This window comes from Eretmochelys imbricata, chromosome 3, assembly GCF_965152235.1.
Source record: "Eretmochelys imbricata isolate rEreImb1 chromosome 3, rEreImb1.hap1, whole genome shotgun sequence".
NCBI classification, from domain to species: domain Eukaryota; kingdom Metazoa; phylum Chordata; order Testudines; family Cheloniidae; genus Eretmochelys; species Eretmochelys imbricata.
The window spans coordinates 45,712,712-45,738,267 of record NC_135574.1 but is presented as its reverse complement, the minus strand read 5'-3'; the positions used below and the strand labels follow the sequence as shown (position 1 = coordinate 45,738,267).

At 42.4% G+C, this 25,556-nt stretch overlaps 2 protein-coding genes across 5 annotated transcripts in view; one reads left to right on the top strand and one right to left on the bottom strand.

The window, feature by feature from the left end:
- Positions 1-8,407, bottom strand: part of FBXO9 (F-box protein 9) — a 39,954-nt gene extending 31,547 nt beyond the window's left edge. Inside the window, exons 1-4 of one of the 2 annotated variants that reach the window (XM_077812640.1) lie at positions 8,045-8,407; positions 5,458-5,535; positions 2,814-2,963; positions 150-207 (exon numbers count right to left, since the gene is read on the bottom strand). In XM_077812640.1, the coding sequence (XP_077668766.1) occupies positions 150-207; positions 2,814-2,963; positions 5,458-5,535; positions 8,045-8,047 (289 nt within the window). In that variant the 5' untranslated portion in view covers positions 8,048-8,407. The remainder of the gene's footprint in view (positions 1-149; positions 208-2,813; positions 2,964-5,457; positions 5,536-8,044) is intronic. The other variant, XM_077812641.1, reaches the window with a different exon arrangement.
- Positions 8,408-10,906: 2,499 nt separating this feature from the next.
- CILK1 (ciliogenesis associated kinase 1) overlaps positions 10,907-25,556 on the top strand; it is a 48,516-nt gene continuing 33,866 nt past the window's right edge. For 2 of the 3 annotated variants that reach the window (XM_077812637.1, XM_077812639.1), the window contains exons 1-4: positions 10,907-11,457; positions 12,205-12,254; positions 20,488-20,747; positions 25,467-25,521. In XM_077812637.1, the coding sequence (XP_077668763.1) occupies positions 20,647-20,747; positions 25,467-25,521 (156 nt within the window). In that variant the 5' untranslated portion in view covers positions 10,907-11,457; positions 12,205-12,254; positions 20,488-20,646. Of the gene's footprint in view, positions 11,458-12,204; positions 12,255-19,948; positions 20,069-20,487; positions 20,748-25,466; positions 25,522-25,556 lie in introns of those variants that run through there. The other variant, XM_077812638.1, reaches the window with a different exon arrangement.

Here is a 25,556-nt window from a genome sequence, read left to right as displayed (position 1 = left end):
TTCTCAAATTGCTACTTATAATTCTCCAGCTATTAATTAGGAGCACACAGCTCTCACTATTTTACTAGCAACTAATAAAAAATGGCTCCTGATCAACCATATAGTAGTTTTCTAAGCACTAGATTTGTAATCTCAGAATTGCATGTTACCTTCATAAAGAGCCCCATTTTGTTCTTGTTCCACAGCCTTCAGGAACAATTCTCTTGCCTGTATAATAAATTACACAGAACATTTAAAAAAATTGTTACAAGCACCCAAGCAAATCCAGTTATCAGAATTTACATCCAAGTTGACAACTCTATACTATGAGGTGGTAAGGAGAATAGTAAAAGCACAATTGCATATAACACGGAAGTGACATTCAGGTTCTACTAACAACAACTGAATTTCTGAGCCAACACCAAGTCTGATCCTAAATCTTGCTTACACCAGTTTTAATTAAATCAAGGCATTACGCCCTTATAAATAAGGAATTACGTAACTTCTAGCACCACTATAGCTATGGTTGATATAGTACTCACATTATAAACCCATTTTCATAGGTTTCTAAACTAATAATTCCTTTTTGTTTTAAAAAGGAGTAACTGTGCCATATTTAACTTACCATTTGAATGGAAGCTTATCTCAGGAATGGACAAGCTTTCTAAACTTTTATTGCTTTGCAAAGAAGGATTGATAATTTGTCCATGTCACCAAAATTGGCAGGGGAGGATCTTCATTAACTTGTTTTAAAGTATCACACTTTTGCCTAGAGACACTTTGGCTCTAACTCAGTTTTGTTCTTAAAAACTAAAAAAAGTACAGGGCAATTCTGGAGTGCAAAGCACTTGTGAAAGCAATGCTCAGGAAGTGAGGCAGAAAGCATCTGGCTGATATTCAATATTCAAATCCATGGAGCTGACCTACAGGAGCAAAAGCACATCAATTGCAAATCCAGTCTGCAACAATAAAAAACAGTGGGAACTGCAAAAGAGTACTAAGTGATCCAAGAAGTCAAGAGTATTGTGGGAGCCATACGGCTATACTATGCTTGGAAAGAACTTTCACAAACTCAGTGAATAGCCAGAGCAAAAAGGGAAATGTGTGGAAGAAGTCAGGAGAGGCAGGGGAAGGAAGGCAGGAGGGCTCTTATTTTCTCTCCCAGTTAAAGAAAAAGGAAATTCCAGTTGAACTTGACCAGAACACATTAGTGATTGACCTAGTTTAGAAACTCTTTAGCTTTCTTAGCGTTTGTACATATTCATTACAAGATGATATGATTGACAAACTTCATGTCATTTTACCTCTGACTTCATTCAACTGGAACACATACATAACACCCACTGTTAAAGGAGGTAGGCCACTATCACTTCACAGTACATATATTTGGTGAAGGAGACAAAGCCAGGCATGAGAAGGAGGAGAAAAAGGGGATAGGGTTTTGAGGAAAGGTGGCAAAAAGTAAGGAACACAGGGCTAAATTCACAAATGGACTTAAGTGCCCAACTTCAACATTTTGGCACCAGTGGCCCTGCTCAGCTACCACCTAACCCTGTAAGTGACTAAACTGCCCCTACATTTTTGTAGAATAAGTCCTCTGGGTGCCTAAGTTTCTGCCTCTGTGCATGCATACTGCTGTCTTACTAAGCATATGGACACCTAAAATCCACAAAGCATGGGAAGATAGGAGTTCCTCTGCAAGGCCCAATCCAGTAGGCTGAACTTGGAATTCACCTATCAGACCAGGGCCCATTCAAAATCCTAGCCAGAGAGGAGGTGGTAGCAGCAGTACTCACCTTATAACTTTTAGTGCTTAAAGCATTCACCCAGGACATGGGAGGCCTTGGTTCAATTCTCCCCTCAGGCTGAAGGAAGAAAATGCCCTCAGTCTCTCCTGTTGAAGCAGGTGCACTTTGTATAACTAGTCATTGGAGCTTAGGTACTGAAACCCGGGTATCCCTCCTTCCAGGTGAGAGCCCTAATCACAAAACTATAGAGTCATTCTCTCACTCTCATGCAGGAGAGGGTTCACAGCAGAGAATCCCAAGCAGGAAGCAGCACATTCCTGCAGCCCAGACTTAAGCCTTAACTCCTTGGAAGGAGTGAGGCTTAGGACATACCCTGTCCTTGGCATCTCCCAATTCTTAGCTAAGGTAGCTCCTCACTCAATAGGTTGACTTTTGGAAATCCCATTCTTTGCATATGACTACACTTACAGCAGAGTACAGACACCACACACCCAGCTAGCATGAGTATAAACAGCACTGTAGACTGAGAGTACAGTTTAAGTGAGGAGAATGCCCTACACACCTGAACCTCCCCCTCCTCCCCCATGGTTATGTACCCTATGAGGGCTCGCTATAAACCCAAGCAGTGCCTCCTACATCTAAAATGCTATTTTTAGTAGTGTAGTGTCCCACTGCCAGAGGCTTTCCCTACTGCACTGAAAGGCTACAACAGCTACCCTCTGCCACAGTCCTTCTCTGAAGCATATAGCTCCACTCCACAGTGACAAGTGTGGATGCAGCCTGCCCTTCACTGTAGCAAGTGGCTACATGTGTAGTGACTGTACTCTACATAGCCTTAAGTACCTATCTCCCCTATGCATTGCATAGAGAACTTGAACACCTAACTCAAGAGTTTGAGAACCCCAAATCTTCTAGGCTCCTAAAAGTTAGGGACCACACCATCCCTTTGTGAATCTAGCATACAGAGAGGAAGTTATCTAACTGATCTTTTTCAGGTTTAACCAGAAACTAAACATTCAATGTTAAAAGCTAATGGAATGCTAACTTAAAGACAGCCCATTAGTAAATAAGTGATCTCTTTCCTACCTTCTCCTCTTTTGCTAGCTCCTGCTTTCCTTTGGTATCTATAGCCTTTACTCCAGGGCCTCTTGCACGTGGCACAGTTTCCAAACCACCAGAACTCATGCCTGGGGCAAGTTCAAAAATCCACTGAGCTCGAAACATCTGGAGCTCTGCCTAAAAATGCAGAAACATTAACTCCTAATAGGCTCTGATTTAGCATCTTCTGGGCAGACAGTACATCTCCTGCACAAGAGATTACATAGTCTCTACAGGTCTAATCTACAAATAAGAACTTTGAATATACCTTACACATACAACACTAGCTATATAAGGGTAAATATAGGGACTTCATTTAGCAAACTCAGGTGCAGATTAGAATTGGCATTTCCTTTAGCTTCACTTACGGTGGAATTACCAGAAAAAAAAAATCACACAAGGAAATGCTATGGCTTATGGACAATTTAGTTCCAACAATGCAATTACTTCTGTTTGGACAATTCAGTATGCAGAAGAAAATTTAGGTTGTTGCAAGAAGTGATCATGATGTAGCTAATTCTGGCCTAAATTCATAGAAACCATCTCACTGTCTTCTTTCTGAAGATGTTAGAATAAGTTTATTTGCTCATTCATATAGGGCTTAAGAAAATGTCAGCTCAATGTTTTAAATTAATCTCAATTTTATATAGCAAAACTGGTTTATTACACTTGTGAATACATTACTGTAAACTAGCTTTGATTACAATTAGGGCTGTCGATTAATTTTTTTAATTGCAGTTAATTTGAGTTAATCGCGATTAATTGTACTGTTAAATAAAATACCAATTGAAATTAAATATTTTTGGATGTTCTACATTTTCAAATATATAGATTTCTATTACAACTCAGAATACAAAGTGTACAGTGCTCACTTTATATAATTTATTAAAATATTTGCACTGTAAAAATGATAATAGTATTTTTCAGTTCACCTCATAAGTACTTACTGCAATCTCACTGCAGATCTCACTTACTGCAATCTCAACTTGCAATTTGCAAGTGTAACTTACAAATGTAGATTTTTATATTTTTTTTGGTTCTATAATGCACTCAAAAACAAAACAATGTAAAATTTTAGAGTCAGTCTACTCAGTCCTTCTTCTTGTTCAGCCAATCACAAAGACAAACAAGTTTGTTTACATTTGCCAGAGGTAATGCTGCCTGCTTCTTATTTTCTTCTGAAAGTGAGAACAGGTGTTCGCATGGCACTTTTGTAGCTGGTGTTGCAGATATGCTAAACATTCATATGGCCCTTCTTGCTTCAGCCACCATTCTGGAGGACATGCTTCCATGCTGATGTTGGTTTTAAAAAATAGTGCGTTAATTAAATTTGTGACTGAGCTTCTTGGGGGAGAACTGTACGCCTCCACTCTGTTTTTACTCACATTCTGCCATATATTTCATGTTATAGCAATCTTGGATGATGACCTAGCACGTGTTGTTTGATTTACGAACTCTGTCACTGCGGATTTGACAAAACGCAAAGAAGGTACCAGTGTGATATTTTTAAGATAGCTACAGCACTTTAACCAAGGTTTAAGAATCTGAAGTACCGTCCACAACGTGAGAGGGACGAGATGTGGAACATGCTTTCAGAAGTCTTAAAAGAGCAACACTCAGATGCAGAAACTACAGAACCCAAACCACCAAAAAGGAAATTAAACCTTCTACTGGTGGCATCTGACTCAAATGATGAAAATGAACGTACATCAATCCATTCTGCTTTGGATCATTATTGAGCAGAATCCATCAGCAGCATGGATGCATATCCTCTCGAATGGTGGTTGAAGCATGAAGGGACATATGAATGTTTAGCATACCTGGCATGTAAATATCTTGCAACGCCAGTTACAACAGTACCATGCTAACGCCTGTTCTCTATTTCAGGTGACATTGTAAATAAGAAGAGGGCAGCATTATCTCCCATAAATGTAAACAAACTTGTTTGTCTGAGCGATTGGCTGAAGTGGGACTGAGTGGACTTTGTAGGCTCTAAAGTTTTACATTTTAATTTTTTAACGCAGTTATTGTTTTGTACATTTGTAAGTTCAATTTTCATGATAGAGACTGCACTACAGTATTTATATTAAGTGAACTGAAAATACTTTTCAGTGCAAATATCTGTAATCAAAAATATAAAGTGTGCACTGTATACTCTGTATTCTGTATTATAACAGAAATCAAATATTTGAAAATGTAGAAAACATCCAAAAATTTAAATGAATGGTATTCTATTATTGTTTAACAGTGCGATTAATTTTTTTTTATAGCTTGACAACCCTAATTACAATCATGGTTATAATCTGAATTTGTAGTTTGGGGTATGCATGGGGTTTTGTTTGTTTGTTTTTAATGGGGAGGGCAATGTTGTATAAAACAATCGTGAAGTCACCATATGATGCTTCCCTCATTGAAGTGTGCCTTAAGTGTATATTTGAAAGTATATTTTAACCTTAATTCCAAGGTTTTTTTGTATTAATATGTGGAAACCAGTACCATAGGAAAAAGTATCATATTGCAGAATGTGCTTTTACTCATAGGATGGCTTAACCTGCACCATATCAGCATTCTACTATGGAAGAAAATGCCAACTGAACTTAATTTCAAAATGAGAACATAACTTTAACCATACCTGAAGATTTGCTTCACCAGGCCCTTCATTGTCATCAGCTCTTATCAGATCAGAGTGACAATCTTCTTCAGCTTCTGCCTAATAGAGAACAGTTAGACATGAACATGTAGTCTGTATATGTACATCTACTATTCTGATCTGTGCAAACTGCACAAACTCGTTACAAAAAACATGTTCCCCCTCAAAACGTCACTATTGACATCAATATTTGGCTAAATTACTTTTTATGTTTATTGGCATTACCTGTTACACTAAGCTATTGAAATGGATAATGAAATAAGCATTTTGCATTTCACTTAAACTGGGTAATGCAGAGTCTAGCTAGATGTCATTTGCAGTTTTACATGCATCAGTGCACTGCTGCAATGTTTGGACTGAAAACACTGTAGGGCAACCTAACTCAATAAAAAGAGGACTTTGAAATTTCACTTATAAAAACATGTTTTAGACAATTGACTGCACCTTGTACTGCCTTCTCCCAGGTAAAAATCAAGAGTTCAATATAATGGAGCCACTTCTTATTTAAACTTTTGTTGCTGAAAGGTGTGTTACAGAAGCAGTTTCTATATTAAAGAGAAAAGGAGTACTAAATGCATCCGATGAAGTGAGCTGTAGCTCACGAAAGCTTATGCTCAAATAAATTGGTTAGTCTCTAAGGTGCCACAAGTACTCCTTTTCTTTTTACTAATAACTAAGACATACAGAGTTTACATTAATCTTCCATTTCCTATAATACTGAAACAAACAGCCACAAGGAGAAACATGGCACTAGTAAGTCAATTTGTTACTGGCTGTACAGGTCAAAAATCTAAAAAATACCAAAAAAAACAAAAGACACACAGCTGGGTCACTTTAACTCCCGTTTGCTTACAAAGAACATGCCACATTCCAAAAGCTTGTTCACTTTCAGAGCTCAGTTATCACTGTCCTGCAAACCAGCACTATACAGTGCATTCCTGAGATAATACAGCAGACTACCAGTTACTGAGGAAAGTCCACTGAAGTTTTATTGTAGCCAAGATCTGAATGAAGACCTTCACAGACCCTGTATTAACCATACAAAGTGAGCCTCCCTGAATCAGTAAGTGTTAACATGCTCAACTAATCTACAACAAAAGTCACCCCTCACACCTTTTCATAGCTAACATACCACCTTTGGGTTTACACGGACTTTAGGCAAAAATGACATCATTAGTCTTCAAACCGGAACAGGCAGGATTTTTTTCCCTCCACCTATAATGTCACAGATTTTAGAGACAGGAAAATCTTTGACCTTGCCCTGTCTATTATTTCTGCTGGTTAATATTTTTACCTTTCTCCATGTATCCAATGAGCATTATAATTCATATCTGCTTAGAAAGAGCTCTGGGAAGATTAAGGACTTTTCACAGGATATTTCCTTACAGATAAGACCTGTTACGCACAAATATTTTTCACTCCTTAGCCATCAGCCAAAACCAACTAGACCTCAGATCAGATCCAGCCAAAGGGCATCTCTACTGTAAAGAGCCAGCTAAAGAGCACATGGGAAACATACACAAGTTAGTGTAGACTATCCACCCAAAGGTGAGGTTAAAGCACAGAACTGAAAGCCTGGTGCATGGGTTCTTCTTAGCTCCATAAAACTATAAAACCTTGCCTGTTTCCAGTAAAATGGAAATAATCTCTGCTCTGCAGAGATACAAAAGCTTAGTTGCTGGGGTAAAGTGTTTTAAGATCTTTTGATTGCTACTACCAGCACAAAGTAATGGCACGTCTAGATAATCTGATCATTGGTGTCTTAGAAATTCACATGGAGGTGCAGCCATCTTCCCTGAGAGTGAGGGGCAGGAGGACCGGGAGCAGCCGAGACCCTGGCCCAGACGGATCCCTACTGCTTCGCACAGAGCCATGCAGCAGGCTTGACCTATGCAGCAAATAGTTCCACCAAGCAGAGTCCTGGCGTCCTCGGCTCTTCAAAACAGCCCTGAGACTTCATAGTCTCTGTAAACCGTTTTATTGATATCATCATATACACATCCACGGATAATTCTAATGAATACTCAGCCGACAGCTGTGAGTATGGAGGAGCGGGGCTGTCCTGCTTCAAACTGGGCTTGCAGGGCCCCTCCTCTGCTGCTTTGTGGCAGGCGCAACAGCCTGACGCCACACTGCTGCCCTGGGCACAACGTGATGCCACGACGCCACCGTCCCCCAGTACGTGGCACTGGGATTTCCCCCCTCCGGGTGCGCCTGGTCCCCGGGGAGCTCGTCCGACAGGACACACCCCACAAGAGCCAGGAGCTGCGGGGCGAGGCCAGTGCAGCGTTAGCCCCCGAGACTCACACGGCGTCACGACCCCAGGGAGAGGCAGGGGCCCGCTCACACCGGCGCTGGGAAGGTCCCCAGTGGGGCGGAGAGCGGGGCCGGGCTTCCACCGCGAAACACCCGCACACCCACCGTTGACGGTTGCCAGGGACGACCCCTGCCCTCCGGCAGCCAATGACAGCGGCCGCCTCGGGCCCGTGCCCTGCCCCCAGCTCCCTCCCGCCCCAGGGCCCGCACTGCAGCAGCCGCCAGGGAGCAGGCAGGGCCGGGCGCTGCTCACCATGCTGCAGTCGGTCAGGCGGCGCTGTCCGGGGGTCCTTGCCCCCTGTTCGGTCCGTGTCTCCCCCCCGCAGGGTGACTTAGCAGAGTTCTCGGTCGGAGAAGCGCACCACGCAGCGGGAGTAACTGCGAGCCCTGCGTACGGCAGCCATCTTCCCGGAGAGTAAAGGACAGGAGGACCGGGAGCAGCCGAGACCCTGGCCCAGACAGACCTCAAGAGCACTGAGAGAAAGGACAGAGCGTCGCCCTCACGACGCACGGGCCGCTTCACTATGGGGCGTCAGCCGTGAGGACTGCAAGTCCCAGCATGCAATACACCATTCTGCCTGGTTTCTCTCTTGGATCAAGGTGGAGCGTTTCCTCCTGGGCAATGTAGTCTCCTTGGGCCACTCCGCTCGAGGAGAAGCATTGCATGCTGGGAATTAAATTGTTTTTAACAGGCCAATCAAATGGAGAGGAAGCACAGACTGCTAGGAAGTATAGTCTCTCATGGGCTATTCAAATAGAGATGGGAGCAGTGGCTGCTGGGACTTGTAGTTCTTGCGGGTTGTACGTACCCCTGCAAGTAGATTTCAGAGTAGCAGCCCTGTTAGTCTGTATCCGCAAAAAGAAAAGGAGGACTTGTGGCACCCTAGAGACTAACAAATTTATTTGAGCATAAGCTTTCGTGAGCTACAGCTCACTTCATCAGAGGCATGGTAGGGCGCTAAAGACGGGCGCTGCTGTTTGCTGCTCCGTGTTGTAATGACAGTGTGTTTCTGCTAGGCCTAGCCTGGTGCATTGTCTGCCTGCCCAAAGATCAGGCCCAGGCATTATTGAAGACTATATGTAGAATTACTCAGTGTGGCCCAAAGAATAAAGTATAATACCTTAGTAATACAGCATCAATGTCAACCAGTAGAATCTAACGGATATAACAAACTTTATGATTGTATATGGATTGCTTCACCCACCACTGACATGCAGCCATCTCTGGGGTGAAATAGGCAGCTGTCTGACAATGCTACTCAACAGTGTAGTATCCCACTCCTAAACTGGTGTCAGATAGCCCTGACATCTGTATCATGTGAACTCCTCTCCTCCTCTTCTGCACAGGAGCAGAAGTCCCTGTTTTCTAATAGCTTCTGATGCAGGATCATGACCAAGCAGACTTGTAAACTTCTACTTTAAGTAGCATAGGGAATCTTAGGGAGGTAGAAGTGACTATCTGTTCACCACACAAGCATAAACACTGTATACACACATATATATGTCTTCCCAAACCCATTTCACTTGTGGTCTGGGAATAAGGTTGAGAAGTTTCCACTTTAAAGGAAAATGTTATCAAAAGTTATGAGCAAGTAAAAATATTAATTTAGAACCTGATCATCCTTCAAATTGCAATCCACTGCAAAACTTAAATAGGATACAGGGTTCTAGGACTAAATTTTGCCCTTTGTTGTACCAATGCATCTTAGGGCAAAGTTTGCTTTTTACAGTGGAAGTTCTTTGAAACCCAAATGACCTAATTATATCATTACTCTAGCTGGTAATACAGGAAGCCTTGTCTTTAGCTCTGACTCAAAATCCTATCCTGCTTCCCTCTAAGTCAACAGCAAAACTCCGAAGTCCTCAGTAGGAATGTGACTGAGAGCCTAAAGCTTATTTCTAAGGCTCTGATCATGTAACTTTTTTCATGCAGGATGACCCCTATAACCGCACACAGCCCCACTGACTTCTCTGGGGCTCCATATGGGCACCAGGATGTATCCATGTGGAACAAATTGCAGAATCCAGGCCTAATTTTGTTAGTGCTAAGTATATTTAGTAATAGCCAGGCTTTATATGGATTTTCTCTCTTGAGAACTTTAAAAAAAATTTCAGCAAAACTCTCCAGGTCACCTGTTATTTAAAAATAATAAATGTAGTGGTGTCTCAATTAGCCAAATGTCAAAATGAGTAAATTTGGATAACAGAGGTTTCTAATAGCTGTGGAAATTTTCAGAGTAAGTGTAAATAGACCTCAGGGGATATGACACTGTTTTAGACAGCTGAGAGTTTTGGATAACTGAGGAGCAGATAACAGCTTTGCAGAACTGTCATGAACATATATCATCCCACACACAAAATATACTTGTGTCCTTCTCAATAATAAATATGAAAACATTAATTATATTCTTATATTCTTTTTACAGATTACACCAAGTGAATGGGCTAGTAGAATTTTGTAAAATTGGGGTATACAATTATATACATAGTTGTGAGACATTACAACAATGATTTAATGCCAGATTCTTCCCTTCAATAAGCATACACTACTCCTATTGGCTTCACTAAGAATTATGCATGCTTATTTGCAGGCAGAATTTGACCATTTTTTGTTTTAAATAAAATAAAATTAAATGCCGCAAATATGTTGAAATCTGTGTCTGGGATAAAATCTAACTTCTCAAATCTTTAAACCACTTTTCTGGAAGTTTTATCACACTTTTAAATTAAGGCAGTTTGAGAAAGCCACTGTGAAATAACTATTACTTCATGTCACTGAGTTATATTAAGTCAGACTTTTTGAATGTATGTATTCCACTACAGAATATATTGTTATGTAACAGTGAAAGGCCGAGCAGGTGGCATTTCTGAGTTCCAAGCCCCACTCACATACTGTCTTGTATGTTTGGGGGGTGGGGGAATAATCATTATGTGCCTCAGTTTCCCCCATTTTAAAAAAAAGTATAAAATGGAGTGAGGGAGGAGGGGAGAGAAAGAGAGAAGACATCCTCTCCTGGCAAAGATGTTGGTGCTTAAGTACTTGGTGTCCAATTGATTATTCTCCTCCATGTCCCAGTTCTTAATTCAGCCCTATATTAAAGTCAGTGGGAGCTTTGGGTGCACAAGGAATGAAGGATCAGGCCTTGATCTCAGTTGCGCTGTGTTGATGAATCCTGGACAGCTCACTGTAGGATTAGGGCCTAGCTTATCATTATAAATTATTTATGCTTACTGGCTCAATATGAGCTTGGTAACAATTTATTAATGGTTTTTCTTTTTTTTTTTTGCATTAGCTTGTTATTTTTTTATATTTAAATTTGTCTTAAAAATTATTAGATTCTTTCACATGGAGATTGTTTTTAATGGAAAAAAAACCTAACCCTGTCTATATAGTAAATGAATCCCATGCTGTTTGGCTACAGTGCTGTGGAGCGAGTGCACTGTGCAAAGGAAAGGCCAGAGAGGGGAGCTGCTGGGTAGCTTTCACCAGGGAAAGCTCCTGGTTGTCCCTGATTAGTAGCCACATTGTCTTTTGTTTGTTTTTCTCCTGGTTGGTGAGTGGAAAACTCCTTTTTTCTTCTCCGGCCTCAGTGCAATGATCCTCTGGCAGCTAGATCAGCCCTGGCTTCCCTCAGATGGACTTGCCGCATGGCTTCTGGTAGCTGGGTGTGTACTGTGTTTGTTGTGATTTACTAATGCAGTTTTCTCCTAGATGTAAACAGCATGTTGTACAAACTGTCTGACTGCTCCTCTTACCAGGTTTTCTATTACTTTCAAATTGCAAGAAATCCTCTTTAAGGGCTCTACGAGCAATTAAAAATTGTCTTTTGGAGCAGTATTGGTAGGTTATAACATAAATGTCCCTAGACATGATGACAGATTTAGAGGCGCCTGAGAATCAAGTTAATCCCCTGTGTTTTTCTTTCCACTGTCGTGTGGATCTTGCCCTGATTCTAATAGCTGGGTTTAAAATAAGAATATCAGCTGCTTTGGATTGGTGTTCACATTGTGTTTCTTTAACGTCATTTGTCTACCCTCCTCCCCACACCATGATTTTAGACCTTTTCTTGTGACATTTAAAATAGAGCTGTACATGAAAGTTTTCTCACTAGGCCTGCATGGGAGGGACTTCAAGATACTAATTTCTTGTTTAGTAGCAACCATCTTTTATTTGATTTTCAGATGGTGTTTTGGTTTAGTGTGACTTCATTTATGTAAGCATATATGAAAATTATTCTATGGGGAACATGCCGTGTGGCCTACAAATATGACGAATTGTCTTTCATTTTTGCTTTGAAAATGATAGTTTAAGACTGCATGTACACAAATCATAAGGCAAATGTTAAATTTGTTCTCTGTATAGACAGCATTACAGTAAACTCTTATAATGGAGTTTAATTATTCTTTTGCTAGAGCTGTGTAATACTGAGTGATTACCATACAATGGGCTGGATTCATCAAAGGTAAATAGTTTTTATTTTTACTAATAAATGGCATGCGTGTTCATGGAAAGTGCTGTTAGTTAGGACGCTGCTAGCTCTCTCTGTTGCTAGTTACCAGATTTCAGATAAATCTCTTTACAGAGAGCCAGAATTTCATAAATACTGTGCTATTGCCTCCATCCTTGCAGGGTTTAAAAAATAATAATAATACAATTGAAACTCCGTCATAGGGATTAGCAGTGTCTCATTTGCTTTAGATGTTGTGTTGTTTTTATTTATTTAGAAGTAACTTTTGTTAAACAGAAAAGAAAAATCCATTGATACATACCATCATCACATGAATCCAGCTCGGTATCATACATGTTTGTAAAATTTCCCTACTCTTTCTAACAGCCTGACCTTCCAAACATTGTGCATATGGGTAAATTTACACATGAGTAGTGCCATTGAAGTCTGTGATTTCAGTGGGATTACTCACCTGCGTACACATTTGCAGGATGGCACTCTGAATCAATCCTTGTCCTTCTTGTGGGGGTGATGGTAGGGGTGAGGAGCCTACCAGTTGCAGGATGTTTTTCGCATTGTGGCTTACCTACTGTTGGTAGCCAGAAGTTTTAGAGGATGTGACTCATACTTAAACTTCTATGAAGCTGTCAATAGGAGCTTTTCATTCTTAAGAGATTCTTTCAAGCTAGTTTATTATATTTCATATTATATTTCAAAATGCTTTACAGATACAGAACTAAACCGTGTCAACTTAAAACAATATATTCTAAGCCAACAATTTCTTTGCAGATTACTAACAACAAATTAGATTATCACAGTTTAAAATTGACAATGAAAATTAATGAAGTCAGTTTCAATTTGTTTTATAGTCAGTTTCACTTTCAGATTCTCAGTGCTGTAATGTTTGTCTTTCAGACACTAGAGGGGAATATTTTATTTGCTTAAATACTATCTCAATGACATTTTTAAAAGTGTTGTAGAATCATTTCTATTGAGTTTACAAAAAGTTGTTGGGCTGAATTTCAGTTCACAATGCCCTGTAAATAGTAATTAACATCTTGTTTTCAGGGTGATGTGCAATAATTTTGTTTTTAAGGGACTCTGTACTTTTGATTTAGGCCAAAAATTTATGGTTTGTTTTGATGTAGGGGGGAAAAATGATACAAAACTGAAAATCCTTACTCTTTTTTTTTTTAAACAAAACAAAAAAACCCCACTATTTTGTTGAATTTCAAGCCAACCCTAACCCCCCACTCTCAACATCAAAAAAATTTCCTGTAATTTTTACCTAGGGCATGGCAGCCAGAAAGTAAGCAAAAGTGAAACTGACTAGGGCTGCACTACACAGGCAGATGCTCCTGCTACTACTGCCAGGTCACACTGAGGTCAGTAGGAACTACATCTGCATGGAGCATCCTGTAGCATTTGGGGCTAGGCTGTCTCCATGATCCAAACTGAGAGAACCATAAAGTGAAAACCGAGCATAAATGGTGAACAGGAAATAGGATTACTGGAAAAAGTTTAAAACCCTAAGGCCTCTTTAACAAGAAAACTGTACTGGTTGAGATAAATCAGCTTAGAAATTGACTTCCTTAAATGGGTTCAATATTTTCATGTTGAAAAGGCCTACCTGGTATTAGTAATGTAGGTATGATCAAGTTTAAAAACTCAAAACCAGCAGCTTATTTCAATTTAGAATCATAGAATATCAGAGTTGGAAGGGACCTCTAGAGGTCATCTAGTCCAACCCCCTGCCCAGAGCAGGACCAATCCCAACTAAATCATCCCAGCCAGGGCTTTGTCAAGCCTGACCTTAAAAACTTCTAAGGAAGGGGATTCCAACACCTCCCTAGGTAACGCATTCCAGTGTTTCACCACCTTCCTAGTGAAAAAGTTTTTCCTAATATCCAACCTAAATCTCCCCCATTGCAACTTGAGACCATTACTCCTTGTCCTGTCATCTGCTATCACTGAGAATAATCTAGATCCATCCTCTTTGGATCCACCTTTCAGGTAGTTAAAAGCAGCTATCAAATCCCCCCTCATTCTTCTCTTCTGTAGATTAAACAATCCCAGTGCCCTCAGCCTCTCCTCATAAGTCATGTGTTCCAGACCCCTAATCATTTTTGTTGCCCTTCGCTGGACTCTCTCCAATTTCTCCACATCCTTCTTGTAGTGTGGGGCCCAAAACTGGACACAGTACTCCAGATGAGGCCTCACCAATGTCGAATAGAGGGGAACGATCACATCCCTCGATCTGCTGGCAATGCCCCTACTTATACACCCCAAAATGCCATTGGCCTTCTTGGCAACAAGGGCACACTGTTGACTCAAATCCAGCTTCTCGTCCACTGTCACCCCCTAGGTCCTTCTCTGCAGAACTGCTGCCTAGCCATTCGGTCCCTAGTCTGTAGCGGTGCATGGGATTCTTCCGTCTTAAGTGCAGGACTCTGCACTTGTCCTTGTTGAACCTCATCCGATTTCTTTTGGCCCAATCCTCCAATTTGTCTAGATCCCTCTGTATCCTATCCCTACCCTCCAGCATATCTACCACTCCTCCCAGTTTAGTGTCATCCGCAAACTTGCTGAGGGTGCAATCCACACCGCCCTCCAGATCGTTAATGAAGATATTGTACAGAACCGGCCCCAGGATCGACCTTGGGGCACTCCGCTAGATACCAGCTGCCAACTAGATATGGAGCCATTGATCGCTACCCGTTGAGCCCGACAATCTACTTAACTTTCTACCCACCTTGTAGTGCATCCATCCAGCCCATACTTCTTTAACTTGCTGACAAGAATACTGTGGGAGACCGTGTCAAAAGCTTTGCTAAAGTCGAGGAATAACACGTCCACTGCTTTCCCTTCATCTACAGAACCAGTTATCTCATCATAGAAGGCAATTAGATTAGTCAGGCATGACTTTCCCTTGGTGAATCCATGCTGACTGTTCCTGATCACTTTCCTCTCCTCTAAGTGCTTCAGAATTGATTCCTTGAGGACCTGCTCCATGATTTTTCCAGGGACTGAGGTGAGGCTGACCGGCCTGTAGTTCCCAGAATCCTCCTTCTTCCCTTTTTTAAAGATTGGCACTACATTAGCCTTTTTCCAGTCTTCTGGAACTTCCCCTGATCGCCATGAGTTTTCAAAGATAATGGCCAACGGCTCTGCAATCACATCCGCCAATTCCTTGAGCACTCTCGGATGCAATGCATCTGGCTCCATGGACTTGTACTCGTCCAGTTTTTCTAAATAATCCCGACCTACTACTTTCTTCACAGAGGGCTGGTCACCTCCTCCCCATGCTGTGCTGCCCAGTGCAGTAGTCTGGGAGCTGACCTTGTTCGTGAAGACGGAGGCAAAAAAAGCATTGAGTACATTAGCTTTTTCCACATCCTCTGTCAGTAGGTTGCCTCCCTCATTCAGTAAGGGGCCCACACTTTCCTTGGCTTTCTTCTTGTTGCCAACATACCTGAAGAAACCCTTCTTGTTACTCTTAACATCTCTTGTTAGCTGCAGCTCCAGGTGTGATTTAGCCTTCCTGATTTCATTCCTACATGCCCGAGCAGTATTTATATACTCATCCCTGGTCATTTGTCCAATCTTCCACTTCTTGTAAGCCTCTTTTTTGGGTTTAAGATCAGCAAGGATTTCACTGTTAAGCCAAGCTGGTCGCCTGCCATATTTACTATTCTTTCTACACATCGGGATGGTTTGTCCCTGTAACCACAATAAGGAGTCTTTAAAATACAGCCAGCTCTCTTGGACTCCTTTCCTCCTCATGTTATTCTCCCAGGGGATCCTGCCCATTGGTTCCCGGAGGGAGTCAAAGTCTGCCTTTCTGAAGTCCAGGGTCCGTATTCTGCTGCTTTCCTTTCTTCCTTGTCAGGATCCTGAAATCGACCATCTCATGGTCACTGCCTCCCAGGTTCCCATCCATTTTTGCTTCCCCTACTAATTCTTTCCAGTTTGTGAGCAGCAGGTCAAGAAGAGCTCCACCCCTAGTTGGTTCCTCCAGCACTTGCACCAGGAAAGTGTCCCCTACACTTTCCAAAAACTTCCTGGATTGTCTGTGCACCCCTGTATTGCTCTCCCAGCAGATATCAGGATGATTGAAGTCGCCCATGAAAACCAGGGAGAGCGATTTAGTAGCTTATGCGAGTTGCCGGAAGAAAGCCTCGTCCACCTCATCCCCCTGGTCCGGTGGTCTATAGCAGACTCCCACCACGACATTACCCTTGTTGCTCACGCTTCTAAACTTAATCCAGAGACTCTCAGGTTTTTCTGCAGTTTCATACTTGAGCTCTGAGCAGTCATACTGCTCCCTTACATACAGTGCAACTCCCCCACCTTTTCTGCCCTCCCTGTCCTTCCTGAACAGTTTATACCCATCCATGACAGTACTCCAGTCATGCGAGTTATCCCACCAAGTCTCTGTTATTCCAATCGCATCATAATTCCCTGACTTTGCCAGGACCTCCAGTTCTCCCTGCTTGTTTCCCAGACTTTGTGCACTTGACCATTGCTTCTGTGGGTGTCTCTTTGTCCAAATAGTTGGACCAAAAGTTTCAACGTATCCATTAATTTTGGTACTTAAATTCCTGTTTAGCAAACTTGAAACACCTAGGGCCAGATTTTCCAAGGTTCAGAGAACCTAGGACTCCAGTTGACTTCAGGTTCCAAACCTCTTCAACTGGCATCCAAAACTAGGCCCTGATCCTTCATTGAGCAACATGTGGGCGGACGTCTGTGACCATGTGGAGCCTCATTAACTTCCATGCAAAACAGTGTGATTTTTTTTTTTAACATGTATTTTTCACTTAATTTTCTAGTCTCATGGTTTGAAATTTGTATCTAATCCTGCACATTAGGCATGTAACTGAAAGTTATTGCAAGAGGTATATAGGGATGCTGTCAACGACACCATAGGCCTAACAAAAGCAAAGGGAGGCAGATGGTGATTTAGGCCCCAAAAGCCTCTTCCTTCTCTCCAGGAAGAGATGAGGCAGGAGCACAAAGGAGAGGAAGCATCAGTTCTGCTGAATGATCCTCCTCCTCTGGGAGTATTCACTTCTGCTGTGTCAAGGCTCTTAGGCCTGGTCTACAATTAAAATTTAGGTCAACCTAGCTACGTCACACAGGGCAGGTCTGCACTATGAGGTCACGTAGACGTAAGTTCTGCAACTCCAGCTATGTGAATAACGTAGCTGGAGTCTACCTTAGGTCAACTTATTGCAGTGTCTACACCACGCTGGGTCAACGGAAGAAACTCTTCTGTCGACTTACCTTCTGCTTCTCGTTCCAGTGGAGTATCTGAGTCGATGGGAGAGCAATCGGCTGTCGATTTTTTTAGCGGGTCTTCACTAGACCCACTAAATTGACCCCCGGTGGATCGATTGCTGCAGCATCGATCCACCCTCAAGTGGAGACAAGCCCTCAGAATATGAAGAATTCAAACTCCTGAGCTCCATATTTAAGCTGACCTAAACCCCAGAGTAGATTATCTGTCAACCTAGCTACTGCTGCTCAGAGAGGTGGAAAAAAACCCTTCTGTTACTGTAGAAAGCATCTGTGGTACAGCACTGCGACAGCACAGGCTGCTGTAGAACCAGTAACCTAGACCTAGCCTTAGATTCATAGATTCCAAAGCCAGAAGGGATCATTGTGATCCTCTGTCTGACCTCCTGTATAACACCGGCCATAGAACTTCCCCAAAATAATTCCTAGAGCACATCTTTTAGAAAAACATCCAGCCTTGCTTTAAAATTTTTTCCTGAGGTGGAGGATCCACCATAACCCGTGGAAAATTATTTCAGTGGTTAATTACCCTCACTGTTAAAAATGTATGCCTTATTACCAGTCTGCAATTGTCTAGCTTCGGCTTCCAACCAGCGTATCCTGTTATGTTTGTCTGCTAGATTGAAGAGCCTGTTATTAAATATTTGTTCTATTGTGTAGGCTAATGCATCATGCTAATACATCATGACCCTTTCATGAGGAGAGTACTTCTACAAAGTCTACCAGATTTTACCTGTGTTTAGTTCAAAATTGTACAAAGTCCTTTCTTGTGCCATTATTATTTATTACCGTTTCATTGATAGAAAAACACAAGGAGTCTTGCTTTGTTGTCTAAATTTGATATTGAGAGACCTATTGATATTGAGAGATCTACTGGTCCGATCGCAGGTCTGGGAGCAAGGAGTCGGAGTTAAAATCCTGGGTCTGCCATTGACTCCTCAGACTTTGGTTAAATCACATAAGCTTTCACACCGGAATACCCAGTTACCCAATAAGGTGGCCAACAAGCAAGTGGTACTCCAAAGCTCCATAAACTGCTGCTGCTATGGACCATGTCTTGCATGTTCCATGGCAAGTCATCAGGCATAACAGACCTAAATTCTGTGACAATGTCCCTTGATTCTGCAGTATTCTGGTATGTCTGCGGGGAATTCTATGGCATCTTCATTTAAATTACTGACAAACCTATAGTATTTAATGTAAACCTAAAAATAAATAATACAATCAGTACAGTAGCTCCTCTTTTTATTCTGTTTTAAATATATCTTACACTTCCGACCTTTGAGGGAGGCTATGATTGTGAGCTATACATATTTACTGGATATTTCTTCTCAAATTATAGAGTGAAATACCCTGTTGACATTTAAATTACTATCTTCAGGTTTCAGTTAGTAGTCTATTGGGATGAATGGGCAGTTCACACCTCTCAAAAACATTGGTTCCGGCTGTGCAGCCCGTCTGCATTGTTTGCATTTGGTTTCCATTTCAAGATTTAAAAAAGTTTAAGAAGCTTTGATGCAGCACAATTGTTCATCAAAGTGTGGATTTTGAGGCAAATTCTGATGAATCAAGGAGTATAAGTGGCTTCTAGGTAGGGAAAGTGATTGTCTCCTCCGTAGATGATACATAAACTGACAAAAGCTGTTTTGACATTAGCGGATTTCTTTCCCACATCCGTGCATTAGGTTTACAGATTCCCAATGGCAGTGCTTAACTGCTAAGACAAAGGGAAAAAATTGCCAACATCTAATTCAATTGGACCATCCCAACTTATTGTAACATACTGCTGTTGATGCCAGCATCATTGCACAGTATATCTTTATGTACTGGTGACATTGATAGCGGTTGGGCAACCTGTCCTATTTGTTGGGAAAGGAGGATGCAAGAGATTTATTTGCAGCTTAGCTCTCTCCATCACTAAAGCGGTCATCTGTTTTCCCAGTTAAGTCAGCACAGGGAGCATGTATGGACATATTGCTACTGCAGCAAATCTGTTGACATGTAATTCATCTATACGCACAGTTTACAAAGGCAAAAGCCGCTGCTCTTCTGCTCAGAGATGATATTAAGTTTTTAATAATGGAGGAGTAAGAAGGCATGGAACTGACCATAACACAGACAAGCTTGCAGATGTGATTCTTGTTCCCACTATTTAGCTTAATTCGAAGGGTATGACTAATTTACATAGTATAGGTCACGTTTTGTTCCTTTTTGTAAGTAAGTTGATTTAAGCATAGGGGCCATTGGCAAGGGTTGAACTAGAAAAGCTAATACTCATTTTTATTTTATATGATTATTTTATTTGCACTGTGTCAGGGTGATGGGTCTGGTAGGTAATTTGGATATATAAAGTATTCCTAGAGCCAAACTTATCCCTGGGGTAAAAACCTTGAGGTAAATGTGGTCTTGTCTGTCTTGAGTATCTTTTCCCTTTAAAGGATATGTATGACTCTACCCCTTGCACTGAGGGACATCTTGGAAAGTTAGGAAAGGTGGTTTGTCAGAGCTCTGCACTGACTGCAGTATGACCTGTGAGTTACTGATCCATTTGCTAGTTAATTTTGCTAAAACAGGTACCCTGCCACGTAATTAGAGATGCTCAGTTCCCTTGCTGGGGCTGCTATTTCCAGACCTTGAGAACTCATTCTGTGCTTTTGGTAACTGTAGTGTTGCTTATTGCTATCCATTGGGGTTGCCATCAGTCTGATGCTAATTACAGGCCCTGCAATTGCAGCAGGCTTCTGGGAAGGGAGGGTGTAAAGGAGTGGGAGGTCTCCGTGTGCACATGCCTTTTTAAGGCCAGACCCAATCTGTCTCTTTTGTTTTAGACAACCAGGAAAAAAGCCTGTTTGTGCTCCTGGATGTCTTTGGGAAGAAAGGAAGCTGTAAACAAGACAACTTTGAAAAATGCAAATAATCCAGATCCACTGGATTGTGTTCTGTATTTCAGACCAGAGGCTGAGCCTTGAAAACATGACTCTTGTGGCTATTCGTGCAGTCCTGAGTACTGCCACAGAAAGAACTGGTTACGCTCAGAGGAGAAACACATCAGCAGCAGGGAAGCATGTACTAAGGACTGAAATGAATTTGCAGCCAAAGGATCAACATCATGAATAGATACACTACTATCAAACAGCTTGGTGATGGGACGTATGGGTCCGTCCTCCTAGGGAGAAGCATTGACTCTGGGGAGCTAATTGCCATTAAAAAGTGAGTCACTTTATTCCTTGATGTAATAGTATTACACTGGTATATATCTAACTAATATACATCATGTGTTCAGTGTATATACAATTGGTTTTGTAACAAGGTCTGAGAATATACAATTCTGCATCTTAATTCTCAGCCACTAAATATGGGACATAAAATGAATGGTCTGATCACCCAGTGACAGTTATTGTATTGAGGAGTGAACTGATTAGGTCACCTTTGTCTGTTACTTATGTCCCATTGTAATACACAGCCCTCACATTTCACTCAAATTGTTTGAGAGGCCTACTTAATTTCCAGTGCCTCACTTAACAGCTTCAGAGACCACTTAGTTAGTTTTTAAATGGCCCACCTGTCTAAGGCCTGATCTATACTTAAAATGTAAATTGACATAACTGCGTTGCTTATAAGTGTGTAAAATCCACACCTGTGAGTGCCAGAGCTATGCCAATGTAACCCTTGGTGTAGATGCAGCTAAGGTGATGAAAGAATGCTTCCATCAGTCTAGCTACCACTGCTCAGCGAGGTGGATTACCTAGAGTGATGGGGAAAACCCCCTTCCGTTGCCATAGGAAGCATCTACACTACCGCTCTACAATAGCATAGCAGGTCAGCTGTGCTATTCTCATGGCCGTTGCAGGGATCGTGAGCAAAGATTCATGCTAGCGAAAGGCAGAGTTACTACTGCAAATCTGTCATGGGAATAGATGCAGGCAAAAAGAGCATCTTGTGATTAAATCAGGTATTTGAAAGTATGTCTACACATGGTTTTCTAATAGATTACATTATCTATGTTGAGTGAAATGGCACTTGTAGACACTCCCCAAATGTTTGTGCTAGTCAAAACTAGCCTTTACTAATGTGTTAGAGTATATCTACGCTACGGAGACTATAATGGCATAACTATGGTGGTGTAACTATACCAGCATAATCCCTTAATGTTGACACAGCCTATACAGATGGTAGGGTTTGTGCCCTCAGTGTAGGAATACCACCTCCCTGAACAACGGCCAGTAGATGTATTTTGCCCTTGACATAGCTGTGTCTACACTAGGGGGCTAGGTTGGTCATAGCTATGTCAGTTGGGTGTATATTTTTCATACACCCAACCGAAGTAGCTAAGTCAACCTAACTTCTAAGTGTAAGCCAAGCCTTCGTTTCCTCAGGTGAATTGGCAAACCCTCAGGTGTACACAAACCCTTGAAAGGGTAAGACTCAAATGAATTTACCTCAACCCTCCCTCTCCCCCCACACCCACCTCCCAATATCATAAATGCTTTGTTTCCTGTTTCAAAAGGGGTATGTGTGTGTGTGTGTTTTCTCTCTAACAGATGGAAACATTCTGTCCTGAACATTAGCCCTTATTGTTGCTGCTTGGGTATCAAGACAATTCATCTGGAAAGCATTTCTTACTGTTTCCATAGCAGAACAATCCAATCATATAGACTCACTGCGCCAAATTCTTGGTATAACCGTGAAGTAACTGTTTTTTGACAAAGGAGTTATTCCGTATTGACACACTGGTGTAAGTCTAGTAACTGAGGGCAGAATTTGGCCCCATGTTCAAAAAGCTCCTATTGACTTTGAGAGTTTGTGCGGAGCAGGCTTCTGGTTCTGGGTCAGATGTTTTGTTGCTTGTAGAACAGTGGTTCTCAACCGGGGGTCCCTGAGCCCTTTCAAGAGGGCCATGGGGCCCTGTGGCCAAAACTTAGAGCCACAGCTCCAGCATCCCCGGGGACCCCCATGGGGCTGAAGCTGGGAGCAGCAGGTCTGAATCTGGGGCCCTAAGCCCTGGTGCTCCCCATGGGGCAGAAGCCCTGAGTCCCTGGGCAGAGTTGGGGGGCGGGGAAGGAGAGTGTTGCCCCCAGAAACTGCAGCAGGGCAGCCCCTTGGGCAGCTTCCCCTCGCCCCCGCACCAGGTCAGAAGAGGGAAGCTAGATCCAGGGAGTGCAGGGTGGCTGTTGCTCTGGCTGGTGCTATGGAGCAGGCAGTCGCAGCATCCTCTTGTCTCCTGGTGCCCAGGGTTGAAGCTGCTCCTCAGCTCCCAGACCCCTTTGCTCATGCTGAGGCAGCCGGTAAGAGCCGCCCGGGTGTGGGGACCTAGCTCTGTGGCTGTCAGAGCTCTCCAGGAGCCAGGACCTCTCTCAGCACACAGTCCCTAGCTACCTCTCCCTGCACCCTACACTGTTTTCAAACTTTTTGTGCTAAGCACCGCCCCCCTACCCCCCACACCTTTTTTGAGTTATGATTTTTGGTTGCGCCTCCCCAACCCAGACAGGTTGGGTGGCTTCCTGAGGTGAATCAGGTGGTGGAGGTGGTACTCCCTCTGTGGACCCCACCATGCGTAGCTGGCTCAGGCCCTGCTGGCCCCTGCACCCCCCACCCCCAAAATAGAAGTCAAACTACATCTTATGCTCAAGGTCCCTGCCCCGAGGGCCCTACCCCCCACCCCTGCTGGGCCCTACAGCTTTTATAGCATGTGGGGCGGAGGGCTCAGAAAGAAAAAGGCTGAGAACCTCTGTTGTAAAAGACCAATCCACTACTTTAATAATAATAATAATTAAAAAAAAAAAAGTGTTGCAGCATAGACACAGCTGGAGGTTTTCACGGTGCTTGTCTAGCCATGTTAAAGACTGCTGATGCTGTGTTTTCACTCGGGGAAGAAAGGTGTATTTTTAAATGCGTTAAACTAACCCATTTTACATTCTAGTGTAGACACATGGTAGCTCTACCTAGGGGTTTACCTCAACCAGCTAATGCGGATTAAAACTACAGCTGTCTTGTCTTCACTACAGTATAACCTAGATTAGTTAATAAGGGTTAGAAGCAATGTTGGACGGCTGTTTTCCACCATTGTTGTAGCCACCACAGCTGTAGCATGGTTTCCACGTCCAACTTGTGCAGTGTGCTTTTTGCTATCCAAAACCTTGCTAGCAACCACTTCCCTTTGAGGTTTCATCATAATGCCAAACAGAACCTGTGGAACAAACCAGCACCGTAGAAGTGATAGCCAAAAGCATGGCATCTTCAGGCATGGTGCAGTCACTGCAAAACAAAACAAAAACCAATTGGAATGATTTTTTTTAAAATATCAAAATACCAAGGTCATTTCCAAGTTGAAAAACGCTTGCAGTAGCAGTTAGTGATTCTGTATTGAGGTGAGACAAAGCTCTTGTGCGCACACACTATCTACTATGGAAATTAACTGCATTTTAAAGAAATGAGCATGCTTTACTTAGGTGGTGCATAACACACTATGTTTACACAGTTGTAACATGATAAATACTATTACAGGTTGGAAGTAAAGAGAGACCCATCTCTATGAAACTGGCTGTGTTAGAGGAATGTTGTTTAATAGGTTGGGGAGAGAGGCCAAAGTGGACAGGAAAACAGGTCTCAGTTGGTGAAGTTAGTGGGGGAGAGAATCTTTTCAGGGGAGGGGGCAATTAAAAAGGGTGGAGGAAACCTGGATGCTGAAAAGTGAAGGAATTGAGGAATAGAAGAAGGGAAAGGCATAGAAGGCACAAGAAGAAATCAAGGTGCAGAAAAGGAGGAAATAGCAAGGGAAAGAAGGAACAAAAATAGACCTAGTTATACAAGTATGTTGTTTTTGTTTTTTTATAATAAAGAACAGGAGTACTTGTGGCACCTTAGAGACTAACAAATTTATTTGAGCATAAGCTTTCGTGGGCTACAGCCCACTTCATCGGATGCATAGAATGGAACATATAGTAAGAAGAGTTATATACGTACAGAGAACATGAAAAGGTGGAAGTAGCCGTACCAACTGTAAGAGGCTAATTAATTAAGATGAGCTATTATCAGAAAAACTTTTGTAGTGATAATCAAGATGGCCCATTTAGACAGTTGACAAGAAGGTGTGAGGATACTTCACATATTGAATCTATTTCCTCATGTTTAATGCCCAGCCACTCCCAGTCTCTATTCAAACCCAAGTTAATGATATCTAGTTTGCATCTTAATTCAAGTTCAGCAGTTTCTCGTTGGAGTCTGTTTTTGAAGCTTTTCTGTTGCAAAATTGCCACCTTTAAGTCTGTTACTGAGTGATCAGAGAGGCTGTAGATGAATACTTAACTCTCATATAGCACCTTTCATCTATACCAGTGGTTCTGAAAGCCGGTCCGCCGCTTGTTCAGGGAAAGCCCCTGGCAGGCCAGGCCGGTTTGTTTACCTGCCGCATCCACAGATTCGGCCGATCGCGGCTCCCACTGGCCACGGTTCGCTGCTCTAGGTCAATGGGGGATGCGGGAAGCGGCGCAGGCCGAGGGATGTGCTGGCCGCCCTTCCCGCAGCCCCCATTGGCCTGGAGCAGCGAACTGCGGCCAGTGGGAGCCGCGATCGGCCGAACCTGCGGACGTGGCAGGTAAACAAACCAGCCCGGCCCGCCAGGAGCTTTCCCTGAACAAGCGGCGGACCAGCTTTGAGAACCACTGATCTAGAGTTTTTATAATTTATACTCAGGTAAAGGAGAAAATCCCTGGAAATATTCATTTTTAGGAGGGGGTTCATGAGACTTGACATTTTAGTGAAAGGGGTTCATGGGTTGTTAAAGTTTGGGAACCACTGATCTAGAGATGTAAAGTGCTTTCTCAGATGGAGAAACTGAGGTGCAGAGACTTATGGAGCTCAGACTATAATGGCACTGACTGCTATATTTCTTCCCCCTCTTCCCTTCCCCCCCCCGCCCCGCTTCCACAGGATGAAGAGAAAGTTCTACTCTTGGGAGGAATGCATGAATCTTCGAGAGGTTAAGGTACTTGTTAAGGATTGTTACTTTTCAACCCAGCG